General features: G+C 44.0%; 2 protein-coding genes across 2 annotated transcripts in view; one reads left to right on the forward strand and one right to left on the reverse strand.

The window, feature by feature from the left end:
- Window positions 1–19,962, reverse strand: part of adam12b (ADAM metallopeptidase domain 12b) — a 98,710-nt gene that overhangs the window by 38,226 nt on the left and 40,522 nt on the right. The window contains exons 8-11 of the mRNA XM_085369767.1: window positions 19,626–19,697; window positions 19,048–19,217; window positions 18,485–18,569; window positions 14,493–14,641 (exon numbers count right to left, since the gene is read on the reverse strand). Of these exons, the coding sequence (XP_085225893.1) occupies window positions 14,493–14,641; window positions 18,485–18,569; window positions 19,048–19,217; window positions 19,626–19,697 (476 nt within the window). The remainder of the gene's footprint in view (window positions 1–14,492; window positions 14,642–18,484; window positions 18,570–19,047; window positions 19,218–19,625; window positions 19,698–19,962) is intronic.
- Window positions 3,110–5,075, forward strand: LOC146619845 (uncharacterized). Its single transcript, XM_085369813.1, has 2 exons — window positions 3,110–3,123; window positions 3,231–5,075. Exon 2 carries the CDS (start codon window positions 3,723–3,725, stop codon window positions 5,073–5,075), a length of 1,353 nt encoding a protein of 450 aa, XP_085225939.1. The 5' UTR covers window positions 3,110–3,123; window positions 3,231–3,722.

The raw sequence follows: 19,962 nt of genomic DNA on the forward strand, positions 1-19,962 counted from the left end.
GAAGATTTTAATTGAGATGAGATCTAATACGGTGTGAATGCCTGCCTGGCTTCCAGTAAAACCTGCTGGAAACCTTTAACACAAAAAAATTGCTCACTTAAAAGGTAAGAAAAGGAGCAAAAATTGTAGCTTTTTTTCATTCTGAGTTACAAAATGGTTCGACACTGTAGTGAGTTAAAGGTAGACCATCTTTAGTACATGAAGGAGCTTTTTTTGGACTGTGGCGAGCGGATGATTCCTGCCTGATCATGTCAGAAGGTTGTGAGGATGAGGAAATGTCAGTCAGGTGCTGGACTTAGGAAGGTCTGTAGACGGAAGAGGCACTGGTTAAATGAAGGCTATGAAGGGCTCTACTGTTTATGGGGCCTTTGACTGACACTGGACTGTCTCTGCTGCTCTCCTAAACTGCATTTCAGACTGACATGCATCTAGCCCAGGCTAAACAGGAGAGACATGTTTGACCTTTTGGGAAATGTTAAGCTGCTACTCCAGACGGAGCCTACTGTGATTAAAAATCCAGAAAACAAACAAAGCACAAGCCACACTTCCTACATTTACCCACTAGCACTCTTACCAGCTTTCTCTCTCTTTCTTCAGATTTTCTGTACTGTCCCACTTCACCCCAGTTTTGGGCTCTTCTACTTATAAGAGAGTGACAAAAGTCACACAAGGTCCTTCGTATTATCTTGACAAAGCAGTCACCTCTTGGCCTCAAAATCCAGCCACAGTACCCCTGCTGTGCTTCATCAGTCTACCCAGTAACACATATAGACACAGGAAAGTACTTCTGAGCTTTCTGTCCACGTTCATATGATGCAACTCTTGGCTCAATTTCTAAAGAAGACACCCCTGCTTCAAAACGTCCATGTAAAACTCTCCTCTCCTCAGCACCTCAGTTTCACTTGTTAAGACACAAATCTCCCACGGCCAGTCTCTATGGCTCACAAGCCCGTCACTGGTTTTCATGTTTACCCAAAATAATTCCTTCATTGTCGTCTTTTTAATGTTTGTCTTTTGCTCTCCCCTCTATCTCTTTTTGTGCTTCCCTTCTTGCTTTGCCACTGAGGGAGATAAAAGACAAATGAAACCGCAGCTCTCCTGCTCCGCCCGTCTATCCATGCATAAAGCACCTCTCTGCGGATCTCTCTCTGTGTGCCCTGGCCCTGATTGCAGCTGGCAGCGTCACTGATAATCACGTCATTTAGATGCAGCCTGTCTTCTCCTCCATTAGCAAGTCTAACATGAGACTATCCCAAACATACACAGTCAAACAGCCTACACTGCTTTACAATGATGTGCTTAACATTCTGGAGGCATATGAACCAAGGGTCAAAGGAGGCTGCTAATATTAAAAAACAAAACCAGATCTGTGATGGGGGGAAATGAGATCTAGATTGGTTTGTGAAATTATTGGTTTTGTTAACAGGAAACTGAATTTGGGCTGATAGTTTAGGAAATTCAATTTAGGAGATAGCTGGCTAAGTCATGCTTGAACTTGGGTAACTTCATAATTTTTATATTCGAAGCAGGCTCGCAAACGCTGGCAAAACGTTTCCCATGACAACTTCAGACTACGAGCAGAGACAGATGCTGCAGAACGGATGCTGTCAGGACAGAAATGCTGTGTAGGCAACAGAGTTAATCACCCTTAATATTACATGCAAATTAATTGGAGTCTATGTAGAAACTTTTTATGAGTTTGAAGCACTTATGCAGTTTTGGCTTTGGAAGGAGCAGAATAATAAGAAACACAATACTGATGATCCTAAACATTTCTAGCCAGCACGTGGAGAGCAACATTTATTTGGAGAAGGTAACAAGGCGACTCAACATGTCCTCTCCTTTTAGCTAAAGTTTGGTCTCCACCAAAAATAGGAGACTCTTGAGCTCTTTAGCTAATAGTTAGTTCTTTACTTTGTTTGGGCAATGAATTCACATTAAATTAGGCAGATAAGGTGAAAGCTGGTTAATTCAGGTTTTTTATAAAATCTTATAAAGAACACAATTTTTAACTTTTTAGAAAAATGTTGTTGTCATTTATTTAAAGATGTGTTTTGGGGTAATTTTTGCTGAACAGGACAGTGATGCAAAAAGGAAAGGAAGGGTAGAGAGCAGGGGAATAACATGCAGAGAACATCTCAGGGCCTCTGCGGTGGCCTTATGGGATTTGGGCTGCCTACTCGACCCGGCAAACTAAAGCGGCACCCTGGGATGTCTTCTTTTAGAAGTCACATTTTAACCAAATCTCATCTTTTTTTTGGTGGCTGAATAGATTTAGCCCAGAAAATAAAATAAACTACAAAAAAAATGAAGTGAACACTTATGAGCTTGATCATCAGACATCAGTCTGTCCAGTTGGTAAACACACCCATTTAATCCGTTGCTTTGGTGCAAATGAAAGTACCCCCAGACATACAAAGGAGCAGATATCGGTCCTTCTCTGGGCTCATGATGCAAGGGTCTGTCTCCTGGTGTCTCCTCCTCACGCGTAAGATTAGACTGGGAGACACAGCAAACCTTATTTCAGCATGTATAGGTGCTGGACAACTTGTGCAACCTGAATGGGCTCCAGGTACTATCTTATGCTACGACTACTGACAAGGACACTACCAAAAATGCAAAACTAGAGAAAATCAGTCAGAAGAGATAAGGAGAAAACATGGTCTGCAAAACCATTTTCTTTCTGGGGAACACTTGCTGTCACCTTCACTTACACCAGGGGTCAGCAACCTTTAAGACTCAAAGAGCCATTTGGACCTGGTTTCCACACATAAGAAAACACTGGGAGCCGCAAAAACTTTTTGACATCAAAAATGAAGATAACACTGTATATATTGTTTTTTACTTTTATGCTTTGTGTGAACAACTAAGGTGTGTTGCTTATGAAATCCATGAAGTGCTACAGAGAAAATTACATTTTATTTATGTAATTAACACATTTTGAACTCTTAAAGAAATATAACAAAAGGAAAGACACCCAGCTGAACTAAAATGATCCATGTAGCAAAGAAAAACTGTTGTGAGCCGCCACCCTTATATCGCCTTTGGGCTTTTGGAGCCTTGACCTGACTTTTAAAAAATACTTAGAAAAAAAGTACTATGCTGCTGTAGCTGAGATATAATGTACGAATTGTGAACATTCTCAAAACTGTATTGTACATAGGTTATACTTTTTTATTGTGTGAACTTTATTTTTTGTGGAACTGAGGTCCCGTGTGTCATTGTTGAAGTGGGACATTAATCAGTGTAACGCCACCTGCGGCCACATTGCGGGTGTGGGGTTTCCTAGCCAGAGCTGTACGGACTCCACACTGGGTGAGGAGAAGCCTGCTGCCGCTGTGTGACACTGATTTTGCTGCTGCACTCTGTTTTATAGGAATAAACCCTGTTTCCAGCCAGTCCGTGTCTGTTGTCACAACGCAGTCGACCATTTCACATCTGCTACATAAAAGTGGTGCCGTGACCCGGATGCATCTGATCAGCCGCTGCCGATCGCTGAGGTTGAGCTGAACACTTCCGACACCTGTAATATAAGTAAAATTATTCTGTGGGTCAGCAAAAAATTTCCAGTGTTCTGTTAGTAGGCATTTCTCCCAGTTACACCTGTTAGAGTCTAACTGAGCCGTGTTTACTTGTGTTGTATTTTTCTGAGTGATAGGTATTTTTGTATTCCTTTTGTTTCTGATCCCCTTTGTAGTTATTGCTAACCTCCTGTAAGCAACATGGCTGGTAGGGGCCAAGACTCCTTTAACCTTTTCACGCCAGTCGCTGGGAGAGGTTGGAGACTGTCTGGGGCAGATGAAGTGAGAGACAGGTCTATAATGTCGCGTGATGAGCCAGCAGAGTCAGATGACATTATTCGAAATAAAGCTCATGAGCGCCAGTCCTCAACCCCTGCTTTGAGCGACGACAGCACACACAAAGAGCTACGTGAGCTCATTGGTGAATTGGGAACCCAGATAGGTGAATCAATCGCTAGCCGGCTACTATCCAGTCAAGTCCCACTTGGTCCAAACCAGACAGCTCCAGCCGAGTCCCCCAAAGTTAAGAGCCCTGACACCACTCTCGACCTCTCCAAAGTGAACTTAGTGGTCCGACAAGATATCAAAGACCCACCTATGTACAGAGGTGATGATGCGGATAAGTACTCTGTTCATGAGTGGATAGACATGATGGAAGTGTACTTAGAGAAGAGAGGGTTGTCTAGAGCCGTGCAGGTGGATGAAGTCTTAAACCACCTCCTCGGCAGAGCTAAAAACATTGTTAAGGTGGGTTTGAAAAGTAACTCATGTTCTGGTGTAGTGACCAACCCTGAGACCATCTATGCCATACTCAGGCGTTATTTTAGTGATAGTCCTGGCTCCTGTCAACCACTGGCTGACTTCTATGCCACCCAAGCAGTTGCAAAAGAGACCCCAGTAGACTATTGGGTGAGGCTTAATATCGCTGCTGAGGCAGCTGACAAGCATTTACAGCGTCAGGGAGGCAAAATGGAGAACATGGAGGCAGAGATAGCCATGATGTTTATCAGAAATTGTCCTGATCCCAGCCTCGCCTGTGTTTTCAAATGTAAGCCCATCAGTAAATGGACAGTAATGGAGGTTCAGGAAGCCATTGATGAACACCAAAGAGAGTGTCATGCAAAAAAGAAGAGCCTGGGCTCTGCCAGACCCCATCCCCTCCTCGTGGCCACTGCGACAACCACAAGCGAGTCGCCTGAGTTTGAACTGAACCATGCCCAAGTAGGTACAGTAAAATGTTCCCAGGACAGCCCGGGTAAGGCTGCTGGAGCTGCCGCTTCAGACCCAAGTGCTCTAGACCGCGTGCTCAGTATGCTGGAGAGGAGGGTGTTAGAGCGCTCCAACCAGCCTGTCCACCCCGTAATTAGACCACAGCCTCTAGCCTCAGCCAGGTTCCCTTCGTGCCAGGTTTGTGGCAATAGCTCACATTCCACGCGCACTCACTGCATGAGAGAGAGGAGATGTCTAGGTTGCCTGGAGGTTGGGCATCAGAGGAAAGACTGCCCCAGAGCAGCTGAGCCCATTACCCAGCAAAATAATCCCCAGGGAAACTAGGGTGCTTGCACTTGAGAGGGGACAGTGTGAGCGAAGAGTGTGAAACCCTCAATCCCAGTGATGACATACAGACTGTATACAAAGAAAGCCTGAAGTGTGCCCCACCTGGTACTGTTGTACTTTCCCAGAATATAGTAAGACTTGATGAGGCAGACAGCCTATTTTACACGAATGCATTGGTGAATGACAAAGTCTCTTTGCAGGCCCTTCTTGATACAGGTTCCATGGCGTGTACCTTGAGCGAAGAGGCGGAGCGAGAGTTAAAGAGCGCTGGGGTCGCATTGGAATTAAGCGACGCTCGTACCGACATTGTGCTAGTGGGCTGTGGTGGAGTTCAGGTTAAACCCAAGAGTATATGCGAGTTGAAAATGGAAGTGTATGATTGTACGTTCAGAGTGCCTGCCCTAGTGGTCCCCGGTCAGAAAGATCAGTTGATTTTAGGGACAAATGTTATCAAACACCTCCTCAGACACTTCAGGCTGTCCCCCCATTTCTGGCAAGTCCTGAGCAAACCCGAATCAGCAGAAGCGCCTGAAATAGTGCAGTTTCTGAATATGCTGTCTGGCATTAACCGGTGGAGGGGTGACAAAATGCCAGATGTCATTGGCACTGTCAAACTAGCTCAGGCAGTGACTCTACTCCCCAAGCAAGAGCACCTTGTATGGGGCAGACTGCCAGCGTCATCACCCCTTTCCGAGGGCAGCGCCATTCTGGTTGAACCACCAAAATCGCAAACTCATAAAAAAGGTGTCATTGTCTGTAGAACTGTGGTTTCTATGAGTGGCGATAGGTGGGTCCCTGTTCGAATCCTGAACACATGTGATAAGCCTATCACATTGAGACGAAACGCTAAGGTAGCAGATGCTTCCGCTTGTGTAGCTGTTGAAGATCTCGAAGTGGCTTCTGACCAAAACCCAAGTGAGACCCTTAGGGTCCAGAGCCAGACAGTGTGTAGCGACGCACAGAGTAGCCCTCCCTCCTGCCCTAGCCTGCGTGACAGCTTGCAGAAGATGGGGTTGGAGGACCTAGACCTCGACTCTTGTGAAGTCTCAGACCACTGGAAGGCTCAGGTACTGCAACTGATCCACAGGTATGAGGATGTCTTTTCCAAGGGTAAGCTGGACTGTGGACTGGCAAAGGATTTTGTCCATCGCATCCATCTGTCTGACGACAGGCCGTTCAGACTTCCCTATCGGCGCGTCCCTCCAGGGCAGTACCACAAGTTGCGACAGGTGCTCACAGAGATGGAGGAGCGAGAGCTGATCCGCAAATCCAACAGTGAGTGGGCGTCCCCACTGGTACTGGTGTGGAAGAAGAATGGAGATCTCAGAATATGCGTGGACTACCGCTGGTTGAACGCACGCACAGTCAAGGATGCCCATCCCTTGCCCCACCAGTCAGACTGTCTGGCAGCCCTGGGAGGTAACGCAATTTTCAGTGCCATGGATCTCACCTCTGGCTTCTACAATATTGAGATGGCAGAGGAGGACAAAAAGCTAACGGCCTTCACAACACCAATGGGGCTCTACGAGTTTAACAGACTCCCCCAAGGCCTGTGCAACAGCCCGGCGAGCTTCATGCGTCTCATGATGGGCATATTTGGCGACCAGAATTTCCTAACCCTGCTGTGCTACCTGGACGACCTGCTTGTTTATGCACCCAATGAAGCAGAGGCTCTCAGGAGGTTGGAGATTGTGTTTAGCAGACTACGTGCCCATGGACTGAAGCTGGCCCCCAAAAAATGTCATCTGCTCTGAAGGAGTGTGAGATTTCTGGGCCATGTTGTGACTGAAGGCGGGGTTTTGACCGATCCTGACAAGGTTAAGGCGATCACCGCTATCTCAGAGGCTGATCTCATGATGGAGGACGGGGTTACGCCATCCCAGAAGAAGATAAAGTCGTTTCTGGGTATGGTAATGTATTACCAACACTTCATACAGGACTGTTCTAAGATTGCCAGACCCCTTTTTACCCTGACTGCCGCTCCTAAAGGAAAGAAAGTAAATGCCCGAGGTGCTGCTTCTTTCCGGAGGCTCAGCCCAAGTGATTGGAAGAAGGAGCATGTTGACTCGTTTGAACGCTTGAAGGCTGCACTCCTTGACTCCGTTGTGCTTGCTCACCCTGATTTCAACAAACCATTTATCTTGTCGACAGACGCTTCACAGGACGGCTTGGGTGCTGTGCTGTCACAAGTCCAAGAGGGCGAGAGTAAAGCACGTCCCGTTGCATTTGCCAGCAAGGCCCTCGCCCGTGCACAGAGAAACTATCCCGCCCATCGCCTTGAGTTTCTGGCGCTAAAGTGGTCTGTCTGTGACAAATTCAGCCACTGGTTGAAGGGGCATAGCTTTACCGTCTGGACAGACAATAACCCCCTAACATATATTCTCACGAAGCCCAAGCTTGATGCATGTGAACAGAGGTGGGTGTCAAAGCTGTCCCCCTACGACTTCAGCATCAAGTACATTCCTGGCAGTAAAAATGTCGTTGCAGATGCACTGAGCAGGCAGCCATTCGTTCACAACCGTGTTAGTCAGAGACTCATGACTGAACCCTATGCAACCCTGTTAGAGGAGTCGCAACAGGTCAAAGAAATCTCGGTTCAGGATGCATTCAGGCTCAGTGCCAACCACCAAAGTGTTGAGTGTTTGGCCCCTGCAGAGAGCCTAGGGTGTTGTTCCCTGACTAATGATGAAGTTTCCGCAGTCTTCGCAGGCCATGCTGAGTGGGACCAAGGCTCAAAACAGAGAGCAATCTCCTGGTTGACTGAAGAGCTAGATCGGTTTCCCTCACTAGGCCAGAACACCTTGTCTGCCTTCTCGCTCCAGGAGCTACAGGAGGAGCAGAGAGCAGATGTGACACTGTCTCAAGTCATTCCGTTCGTCGTACGTGGTCGGCGTCCATCACGTAGAGAAAGAGCTCACCTGTCGCACAGAGCGCAAAAGACGATGAAACAGTGGGAAAAGTTGAAAGTGTTGGATGGTATCCTGTACAGAGTGAGCAAAGACCTGCTCACTGGCAAAAAGCGCCATCAGTACGTGACCCCATCCACATTAATCAGTCAAGTCCTGTCAGGTGTCCATGATGATGCTGGCCATCAGGGCCAAAGCAGAACTCTGTACCTAGCCAGGCAGAGATTTTTCTGGATCAACATGGAGCATGACATTCGCGAGCATGTCAAGTGCTGTAAACGTTGTGCTGTCAGCAAAACACTGGAGCCTGAGGGGAGGGCTCCTCTTGAAAGCATTAAAACTACCGGTCCTCTTGAGCTTGTCTGCATAGACTTCTGGTCCGCAGAGGATCACAGGGGCAAGAGTGTGGATGTTCTAGTAGTGACTGACCATTTCACCAAGATGGCCCATGCTTTCCAGTGCTCAGATCAGACGGCAAAACAAGTTGCGCGCCAGTTGTGGGACAGATATTTCTGTGTCTATGGCTTCCCTCAAAGGATCCATTCAGACCAGGGCGCCAATTTTGAGAGTGAGTTGATCCAAGAGCTGCTGCAAGTGGCCAGGGTGCAGAAGTCAAGAACGACACCTTACCACCCTATGGGTAACGGTCACACCGAAAGGTTTAACAGGACCTTGGGAAATATGATCAGAGCCCTACCTCCGAGGGAGAAGCACAAGTGGCCTCAGATGTTGCAGACATTGACCTTTGTCTACAACTGCACCGCTCATGAGTCCACTGGTTACGCACCGTTCTTCCTAATGTACGGGCGTATCCCCAGGTTACCAGTGGATGTCATGTTTCACAATGTTGCAAGGGACAATGATGTAACAGACTATGACAGTTATGTAAAAAGGATGAGAGATGACCTCAGAGAAGCACTCGCATTGGCCCAGACTAACACCGGAGCTAGTCAGCAGCGTCAAGCAGACCTGTACAACAAAAAGCAGAAAGGTGTTGACATTGAGGAAGGAGATCGTGTCCTTTTGGCAAACAAGGGCGAACGGGGTCGTAGGAAGTTAGCTGATAGGTGGGAGTCGACCATCTACACTGTGATCTCCAAGAACCCCACATGCCACACGTATCGCATCAGGAACGTCAAGAGTGGACAGGAGAAAGTTGTCCATAGGAACTTGCTTTTGCAGGCTAATTTCCTGCCCATAGAGTCCGAGGGCGAACCAGAGATGTCTTTTGCCAGTGAATCAGAACTCGGCCAGGAGCAGAGTCAATCTGATGGAGAATCCCCTGTCGCTGATCCTGAGGACGATTGTACTGAACGCACAGCCCGTTGGGTGGCTCAGATGACGGATGACTGTGTCCCGGCTCCTAGAGGACCCCAAGAGTGTGACAGTATTGGAGACAGTGTCTGTGCGCAGTTGGATGATGAGGAGCATCAGGACAGTGACAGTGCCAGTAGTGAAGTAGCTGCTTACCCTGAAGTAGGTGATGACAACAACAGCAGGGCTTGCACTACCCCAGTTGAGGAGGGAACACTACCAAGTATCAGTTACCCTGAAAGTCAGCCAGTCAGCGAGGTTGGGAGCCTCGTGAAACATGGTGGTGTACCCCCAAGTAATGCAGCAGGCCAGATCAGGACGAGAGTGGGTCGAATAGTGAAGCCTGTGAATAGGTTAATCCAGACTATGAAGCAAAGAAACCTACAAACAGGCAATGTAGCTTTGCCAAGAACTTGTTTCTGTGAGGGCTACTTGTTTTATATGTTGGGTGATTTTCATGTCAGATGTTAACACCTATTTTGAGATTGTCTTCAGCTCAGAGTACTATTCATCATATAGTAGCTGTTACCGTGTTGTTTGTTCAGGATAGTGTATAAGGCACTTTCTCTTGCGAGTAAACATTAGGGGGTCTGGCCAACTTTCTTCTGTTTACTCTCCCCATGAGTTGGGAAACATATTTGTTGCACGTATCACCGGGTAGTGAATTTCCAGATCATTGACAGTTACGAAATGTTATATGTGACGCTCAGTTGCTCACCCTTACCTAACGGGTTTTGAGAAGTTCAGGGGGGAGTATGTAGCTGAGATATAATGTACGAATTGTGAACATTCTCAAAACTGTATTGTACATAGGTTATACTTTTTTATTGTGTGAACTTTATTTTTTGTGGAACTGAGGTCCCGTGTGTCATTGTTGAAGTGGGACATTAATCAGTGTAACGCCACCTGCGGCCACATTGCGGGTGTGGGGTTTCCTAGCCAGAGCTGTACGGACTCCACACTGGTGAGGCACGCTTTCTGGAGCTCTTCTCCCTGTACTAAATTATCCATATAAATTCGGTGTATTTGTCTTTGTTAAGTATTGGCTCCTAGGGTTAAAAGCTCTCAAAGTGTTTTCAATCGCTTTGAGTGAGAAAAATGATATTTGGAACTGCGCTTTATCTGTTGTATCATCCGTTTGTGTGGAACTGACTTGTGTTAAACAGGGTGAGGAGAAGCCTGCTGCCGCTGTGTGACACTGATTTTGCTGCTGCACTCTGTTTTATAGGTATGTGTAAATGTGTAGTTTTTGTTTTATGTGTATAATGAGCTCATGTCCCGAGGCTGTGCTCTGAGCAGTATCTTCAGCCATGTTGGGAAGAGTTAAAAAGTTGTTTGAATATGTATTATGCAATTGACCTATTTTAATGGGAATTTGAATGTTATACGTTATTGTTAGTGATTCCATAATTGTCTCTGTTTTACCCCACTGTAATATTTGATTTTGAAGTGGCGGTTGTGAAAATTATTATTTTGATAAGTTGTATTTTCTTTTATATGATGCAAGCAGAGCTGTACAGACTCCACACTGGGTGAGGAGAAGCCTGCTGCCGCTGTGTGACACTGATTTTGCTGCTGCACTCTGTTTTATAGGAATAAACCCTGTTTCCAGCCAGTCCGTGTCTGTTGTCACAACGCAGTCGACCATTTCACATCTGCTACACTGCTAAAAAATGAAAAATAGATATTTGCAAAATTCTGCCTAAATATGTATTTTACCAGGTTAATGTGTGTGGCGGGGCGTGGTCTGCAGCACCGCTGCAGGGGAGGAGGACGCACCTGAGCGGCAACCGCAATCACGCCTCCCCGCCTTAACGTCTGTGCTATCTATGCTGTTGTGTTGGTGTGTGTCAGGCTGTGAGCTGCAAAGCTACAGCCGGCTATATGCGTACAGCAACCGTGTGTGAAAAGGGGTCAATAAAGAGATGCTGAAAAGCATGTTCATGGAAATCGTCGGGTCTGCCGTGACATGTTTACAATGGGAATGAACCTCTGCGCACAGCGTCTGCAAATCAGGGCTGTACGAAGTCACTTTCATCTTTACACAGGACTGTAAGCTGTCATCTGTGAGGCATGAGCTGTGTTTGTTTGTAACATAGTTCACAGTGGAGAATAGTTGCTGACATAATGTGGATCCGAAGATCCATAATAGTAATGGTTGAAAGTCTTGATAAATGCACGGCGTTTCGGCGGGTACACTGGCTTCCGCGAGTGTGACGCTTATTTTGAGAGATGAAAAACTAATAGAATATAATTTTATTTTTTTATTTCAATATCACAATAATCTTCCAATTTAGAACTACAAGTTAAAAAAGAACTAACATAAATAAAATACACTTCAGCTAAATACTTCAAATTTATTTTCCCAAACCACGCGGAGCCGCAGTATAAGGACTAAAGAGCCGCAGGTTGCCGACCCCTGACTTACACCAAAGCAGATGAAATAGGTCCCTGCAGTTTAACTGGCTTTATGTTATCCTGTGATAAACTGTTCCCTTAATTTTTTTGACACGTGTTCATGGACACAGTGCTTCATAGGGTGCCACTGTTACATTATTATTTTAAAAGCTAAATATTGATACATTGTGTCAGTGTATCAACACAAAATCGGCATGCAAAATGTCAGCGGATCAAGGCGTGTGCATTTATTCCACATGGTTGGCAAACAGAGGAGCGGGTAACAGAGTAAAAGGTCACTGATCATCACTCTCAACTACTAATGTAACAGTGCTGATAAGTGGGGTTTTGCTTAATTAAGTTATTTATTTATTTATTTAGAAAATGCGGTATGGTAATTTTCTGAAATTCTCGGCATGACATCACTAGAAGATGTTGTCAGTATGCTGGGGTCTGACATGCACTGCATTAAAAAGTTTCGCTCTAATAGATGTTCTAGCACGAAACAGCAGGATGAGGCCAGAGGTTGCACGAATGCAATGTTTTTGACAACTTCTCCCTCCTTTCAATTTATATGGTAAGAGGTCATTCAGGTTTTCTGGGAACAGTTCTGGCAAACATTATACAAGTTACATTATTTGTGTGCCTGTTATCAGATTTCATGGATTTTATTGTCTGCAGTTTGTTTCTTCTTGTCTCTGCTTAGTCCTAGAAATTATTTAAAAAATTTTTGGCTTAGTTTTTAATGACAAAAGGTCAAAACAAGTGTCAGTAAAATTATTTAGACAAAAATTCATCCTAATGTACTTGTTGCTTCAAACTCAGAGCCCCCGTTTCTCCTGTCATTTCAAATACACGACAAACTGCAAACAACTGTGTTTAATTAATCTTTCTGTTTTGTGTTGTCATCCATTTATCCACGTGCAGTCTTTATTCAATTTCTTGACTTTTCTTGTGTTTATGCTGCCCTTTGCTGCAATTGTTAGCTGTGATTATACCCATATTAAACCATCCCTTCCTAATGCCCTTTCAGTGTGAGGTAATGGGGGAGGGCAGAATATTCCTGTTCTGTGTGCTGTAAAAAAAGCATTTCAAAGTTTATCTGAATCTAATTTTAAGCTTCAACAGCACATGTTTTATAAGGCTTGGCAACCTTTCCTGCAATATTCTCCACGGACAAATCCACAGCCCCATGTGTGTATGATTTAACTCCCCCAGAGATAATGTGTGCAACAGATTGGGTTATTGTCGGCATGTGGGTTTATTTTAGTTTTTTTTCTTTGTTTGTAGTTTGGAAACTCTATAAGAATATTTGAATAATAACAGTTATGATGCATTTCAGGGTTTTGTCTTCTTCACAGTGTATTCATGCCGATTCATCTGTGGCTTGCGGGATTCACCATCAGACAAACCAGACTGGCACCAGACCAAGGGTGAAATCTGGTATTGAGCTCTGGGTTCGCCTTATCTGCTCGCTGTTTACTAACAGTCACAGAGTCCATCTCTTGCAGCAGCTCTGTTATCTCAGCGACCCAGGCAACACGAGCAGAATGCTAGAGCAGCTGCTCTAGTCTCAGGCCAAAGTGTGTGCATGTGTGTCTCTCTGTGGATGTGATTTAAACCTTTTCTCATTCATCAACTTATAAACAATGGAGCATCATGTACAGATGAAAACAAACCCACCAATGCAAGTACTGCAGTGAATGCTTTGTGATTGGTTCAGGTACAAAGGAAGCTAGGCTGATAAACATTTTGATCTTGTATCCCAGCTGTGGCCACAACAGAGAGCAAAAACCCAAGTCCCAATTTTAAAAGTTTATCTAAATTTGTGTTTTTTCAAATTAAAAGCCACGTTTTCAAAAACTAATTTGTCAGAGAACACGACAGAATGAGCACTTAAACTGTAAGTGGACAGTTAAACCCCAAATCAGTTTGACATATTTTACCCCCTGGCCTTTAACAATATTTATCCATTTAGATTATTTTGGTGTCAGTTGCCCAGCTTTGAGAATATCTGCTGTGGAAATGTCTGCCTTCTCTTGATACTATTGAACTAAATGGGATTCAAAGTTGTGGTGCCAAAAATACATGAAAAAAAACCCACAACACAAACCCTCAGCAGCAGGGCTTATTTCCAGAAATCATGACTCGGTTACGAAAAAATAAAATACACAAACTTTGCTGTGAGGAGCTTCATGTCGGAACCGTTTTCTCTTTTATTGAACAATACGCCAAACATCACTGTGCAGAAGAAAGAGCCCATATCCTCACGTTGAAAGGCACTTCCTAGTTTAAGCGTGACAGGATGTAAACATTAACCCCCACTCCTCGCCCCCTCAGCCGAGCGCTGATGTAAGCTAGCCCCAAACTTCTTTAGGTTGGTGTATGTAGACAACAGAAAGAAAATAGTTCCTACATGAAACTGCTCACGAGTTTTCATTTTTTTTGCTTTTTGAGTAACTAGGTCATGAGTTCTGGAAAAAAAAAAAGACATTGCTGCTGAGATGTTTAAAAGTATTTTTATTGGCACTTGGTGAAATACAAGGCAAGTACTATCTCTTTCCATTACACTCAAGAGAAGGCAGACATTCCTACAGTGAATAACTGTAGAATAACTGGGCTTCTCAAGCAAAACAGTCTAGATGGATAAATGCAGGTGCAGGGGAAAAAACATGTCATATGGATTTTGGCGGGACAAATCAGCTTAAAGCTACAATCTAAATGCAAGTGTAACATTGTAATACAACTGAGGATTAAAAAAACCCAATTAAAATAAAAAAGGTGGCAAAAATCTTACCCTGTGGAGGGGGTCATGATGCAGCCTCCGCGATCAACGGTCATCCTGCAGCCGCAGCCGCGCTCTGGGGTGTCATGGTTCATGCCAAAATTGTGACCCAGCTCATGTGCTAAAGTCACGGCTGCACCCAGCGGGTTGTCGGAGTGATCCTATAATGGACAAAAAAGTGAATCCAACATGGTAAATGTGTACAATTTTGTGCATTTGACTATGCCTGAAGTTATTTAGGGAAGCTAAAAGCGAAGAAAAACAACAAAAAAGTGAACTGAAGTGAATTATCCCTCACAAAAAAAAGCAAAGAAAAGAGGAGAGTTGTCAAAGAAGACCGTTTTTAAGCTGCAGTTTCAAAAAACAGTAACTGTCCACCTTGCTCCTTTTGTCCTTCTCCTATTACTCATTCTCCTCATGGAGGCCGGAATTCATCTGCCATTCCACTACCCCTGCAGACCCAATCATACCTGCTGCCAGTGGAGACAGCTTCTGCAGGAAGTCCCTATAAACCTATCTCTGTGTGACTTGGTGCTGCATTGATAAGCGAGACAAGGGAGACAGAGATGGAGAATGACACGCGCGAAAGAGGAGGAAGTTTCACTTTCTGCTAGTTTTATAGACAGACTTGGTGGGAAGAGCCAGACAGAGATGGGGGGGGCATTTGGAGGGTAACCAAGATATTAAGTCAGTGTAGTGTATAAAGCATGTGTGCCAAGGTGAACGGGAATGGTAGTAAACAATGACAAATGACTACAATCAAAATGTGTTATTACTTTGCCAAAATTCTGCTGTTAGATAAAATACATCATTTTCCGCAAACTGTAACAAAAAAAAGAAAAGAAAATCACCAACAGGTTTTGACAATCTCCTTTCATTCAGCGCAAAACAGACACATTTTCATGCACAGACTAATGGGCAGCATACATTTCTCACAATGTTATCTGAAAAATGAAACTGATATTACCATTATTTTTCTTTCTGTTAGAAAAAGAAAAAAACACTGATATCAATCTCATGAATGTATAGTACACATGATATAAGCAACAGTAACTCATAAGCTTTATTTTGCATAAAGAAGGAAAACAAAGGGAAAACAGTTCGCCTGACTCTGCCCAAAGGTAGAAAAAATAAGAGAAAAATCACCGACTGTATCATGCATTTTTTTCCAGCTGTGACTCTGAATACAGATTCCTCACTGCATGCCTATGTATGAGTGCCACTAATGCCAAGCAATACATTAACCTCTCTCAGGTTTACACAGAGATAAGTAATGTAGGTGACTGCTGGCTGCCGATGAGCCTACGCACAAACCTCCAGTATCTCAATATGCTGTGCAGACCAGAGCATTGAGCAGGCAAATTGGTTAATCCAACTTCTGCCATGAGGAGTGCTTGAAATGGGAAAGAAATGTTAGGATAAATGTTTAAACTAAAAGAAAATACAGAAATATCTGTGACAGCAGATAAAACACCACTGATGAATTTTGTAATATTCCTTGAAATGTCTGTGTGTTAATGTGCAAGATTCAGAATTTGTAATTAAGCAAACCTCAGGGAAAAAGAAGGAAGGAAAGAAAGGCTGCCAATTTACTACTGTGCATCTTACCATAGTTCTCTGCCATGCAGCTTATATGAGAAAAATGTCATGCTTCCCTCGAGGACAAGGTCATATGTCAATGTTAAGGACAAGATGAACCACTTCCTGCTGTGATTAAAGAGCAGCATCATGGGGAGCTGCACCCTGCTTTTTCACAGCAAGGATGGGAAAACTTTCCTTTGCTACTGTCATGTTTACCAGTGGGTTAGTGCATCTACACTGTGCGCGCGTGTGTGTGTGTGTGTGTGTGTGTGTGTGTGTGTGTGTGTGTACGTGTAATTCATAGCTGAGTGCTCCCTCACATAAAAAGTGTAATATGAGAGTCAACAGCCACAGCCATTACTTTGAAGCTGCTACGAGCTGCTGGTGTAATGGTGAGAATTTGTGGAGATGGTTGCAACCAAGAAATGCTATGATGGGTGTGAAAATAACTCTCAGACGACAATACTGTACCACATAAAAATCATTTACAAAAAGACTTAGGAAGAAAAAAAACATAGCATTGTGCTAAAACAAAAAAGTGAGGCTGCACTGAGGAAGATTAATACATTGTAGCGTACGGTTTGAGAAACAGTTCATCTCCTCTTACTGTCCCCTAACTGCTTACGTGGCCCTTTAATCTTGGTCCAGACCATCTGCTGTATGTAAGTGATGGGGAAACCAAACATCTGGAGAATCCTCAGTACGGCCACGGCCAGAGGAAAACATCTCCATTAATGGGGGACACATCTGGGATGAGGCATAATGGCACTGGGATGATAACCGCTTTGTGATTTGGCGCGGATATCAAGTGCTGTAAAAGGCAGAGGAGCCTAACAGGCGGCTAATTTACTACGTGTCGAAATTCAGTGCACCAGGGGTGCGACACAGTCGTGGGTAAAAATGGATTTTTGATTCAAATGCATGCTGTGCAAGAGCTGACATTCACTCACAGATAGATCAATTCATCACATAAAAATGTAAATGCGGTTCTGTTCGAAAGTCGAGGTCCTTTGATTTAATCCTGTGCCCCACCAATTCTACTAGCAACTCTTCATTGGCACCCTGTTAGCTCTGGAAATGAATTTAAAATCCTTCTCCCCACATACAAGGCCTTGAATAATCAATCAACAATCTTAAATACCTCTTAGTACCATATTACCCCAATAGAGCACCTTGCTGTCAGACTGCAGGCTTTCTCGTGGTTCCTGGAGGTTTTAAACGTAGCTATCAGGCCCCTCTCCTCTGGAAACAGCTCCCAGTTTGGATTTAGGAGACAGCATAAAGCATATAGTTAGGGCTGCTATAGACTTAGGCCTCCTATGATACACTGAGCATTGAGTTGACTCCACTTGACTCTTTTCATTCCCCAGGTGAGAATGCCATTAAGTTTTTTCTTTTCTCTCACATAGTTTGCATTTTGTCCCGTTTCTTTATGCTATCCTTTGTTTTTTCTCTATCCCATCACAAACAGTCACAGCAGATGGCTGCCCCTCGCCGAGTCTGCTTCTGATGGATGGTGTCTTCCTGTTAAAGGGGAGTTTTTCCTTCCCACCATCGCCTAATGGTTGCTTATAGTGGATCACCTGATTGTTAGTGTTTCTCTTTAACAGAATGATTCACAGCACCTTGTGGCAAATGCCGTTGTGATTTGATGCTATATAGATAGAAAGTGAACTTTCAGCCTGCACTGGACTCATTCAGGAGTGACCCCTGCTTGTCATTGCAAACAGAAGCTCCACACACATCACTGATAAACTGGAGAGTCACACTGAAAACGTCTAGTAATTACCACATAAAAGAGCAGCATCAGTTTAACCTTCCGCCCACCTTTACTCATGTTCCCTCATTGATAACTGTCCTCTCTTTCATTCCAGTAGCTGAAATGACAATTAGCCACTGGTATCACTGAATTTCTTTCCATTTGTGATCGAAACACCAGGTCACCAAAGCTTTCAGTACCTGTCCAGCTTTAGAAGAATTTTACGACGGATTGTTGTTTGATGAATGCTGACCTTGACAGAAAGCCAGTTTAACACGTGGGTCTGAAAGAGGCATTTGAGTTGCAGCGCAAAAGATTGATTGCACGACTGTTAGACTTCAAATAGCAACAGTGTGCGTGCCTGCAGAGCAATCCTTCTAAGAGTACACATTTTACATATTGTTATGTGCAAGCTGATGTTTGTGGTAATGTTAATGTAAGGGAGGGCCAACACAAATGTCATCATGTTTTAAAGCAAGACTTCCTGGCAGGCTTGTCTGCAAGTGCCCTTCCAGCAAACAATGAACACCTTTTCTGTGTAAATCGGGGCTGGATTGTGTTAGCCTAGTGAATCTGAACAATGTCAACACTGATACAATCAGGCTACGCAGAGGAAAGGGAGGGTGGAGGCATGCTGGGAGTAGTAGGAAGATTTTACACTCACCATGACAATACCTCCAGACTGCTCAGCAGTGCACATACTCATAATGGGTGCCATGCCAATGGTGGTGCCCTGGAAGTAAACCCCACTGCCAAGGAGAGAAGTAGGAGACGGAACTTTTAGAGGAGAAAACTGCTGTTACATGTTTATAGTAATGGTATAAGTGAAAAACTTCAATTTTACCAATTAGTTTTCCAAATATCAGGCCAGATATGATTGTTTAATCATATCACACCTGTCAGGAGAATATGTCATTGTTTCAGTCTGTCTTTTTGTTAGCAGCACTGTTAAATTCTACTAACAAATTCAATGCATTACATTTTCAATCCAGGAATTTATGCCCTAACATAACCAGGTAGGCTATCATATCTTCTTAACCACCAAATGGAAATAGTAAAAACAGGGAAATATAAGCTTGATGTGAAAATGAAAGGATTCAGATGAAAATCTCAATCCTGATTTCTGTTTGGGTCCATTCCCTGGTGGATGTATGTGGTCTCACCCCTACATCATGCAGTCTAGGTGCAAATATTGGACTGATTACATTTAATAATTTAGATGTCCACCTTATAAGTTGAGCATTGTCGTGAGGTTTCTGGGGAAGCAGTTTGACTTTCCTCCAGTCTAAGAACTCGTGCAGGGTGGTGAAGGGATCTTGGGTGATGGGACATTTATCAGAGTCGCTCCACACCTCCAGACCCACAAGGGCCACCCGGATGTTCAGGGCCCTGTAGAACTGCACAGAAGATTTTAATAAGAATGGAAAAGCATGGAGAAAACACAAATGCCCATAAGACTGTTACATAAGTGAGACTGTTTACTGGGGTTTTACCTTTGTTCACTCAATTAATTGATGTATGATTCTTTTCATCCTAGCAAGCCTAATCAATCACACGTTGCCTTATTTTTCTGACAGTATAAGATCATGTCTTTGCCATTTCCTTAAAGTAAATCTATCTGCCTACGCAGCATGTAAGCTATAGAGACACAGCTCAGGCAGTGGTGTTAGGCAGACTAAAGTCAGCTGCTTTAGTAGGAAATTAATATATCACGCAGACGTGCCATTAATCTCTGCTGCCAAAAATATTTCTATTTTAAAAAGGTGATTTATCCCTCCTGTGCAAAGGGGTGGAGGATGTTTTACCTTGTCCACATAATTGGCTATCTCTACCAGTCTCTGCTTCACCTTCTCCAAGTCCTTTCCTTGTTTCTGAAACTGAAAACAAAAATGCATGTAATCAGTGGAAGAAATTACACTCGCAAATTGTGAGTGTTTCATGAGGACATAAGAGACCGTCATTTCCAGAACATAGAAAAAAATCCTCAAACCACAACAAAGGACACAGAAAAGCAGTGATTTGTATGAATGAGTTGAAATATTCACTGGCACTACATTTTTCTGCGTGTTGGGCAGGTTGTCAAGCTGTGACCATCTGGATCTAGAAAAATCTCCTAGTGTTAGAGAGGCGAATGGCATGGCC

Source organism: Diplotaxodon limnothrissa, linkage group LG13 (assembly GCF_057381915.1).
Source record: "Diplotaxodon limnothrissa isolate DT_005_m linkage group LG13, D_limnothrissa_male_GT1.1, whole genome shotgun sequence".
In the NCBI taxonomy this organism is placed as follows: domain Eukaryota; kingdom Metazoa; phylum Chordata; class Actinopteri; order Cichliformes; family Cichlidae; genus Diplotaxodon; species Diplotaxodon limnothrissa.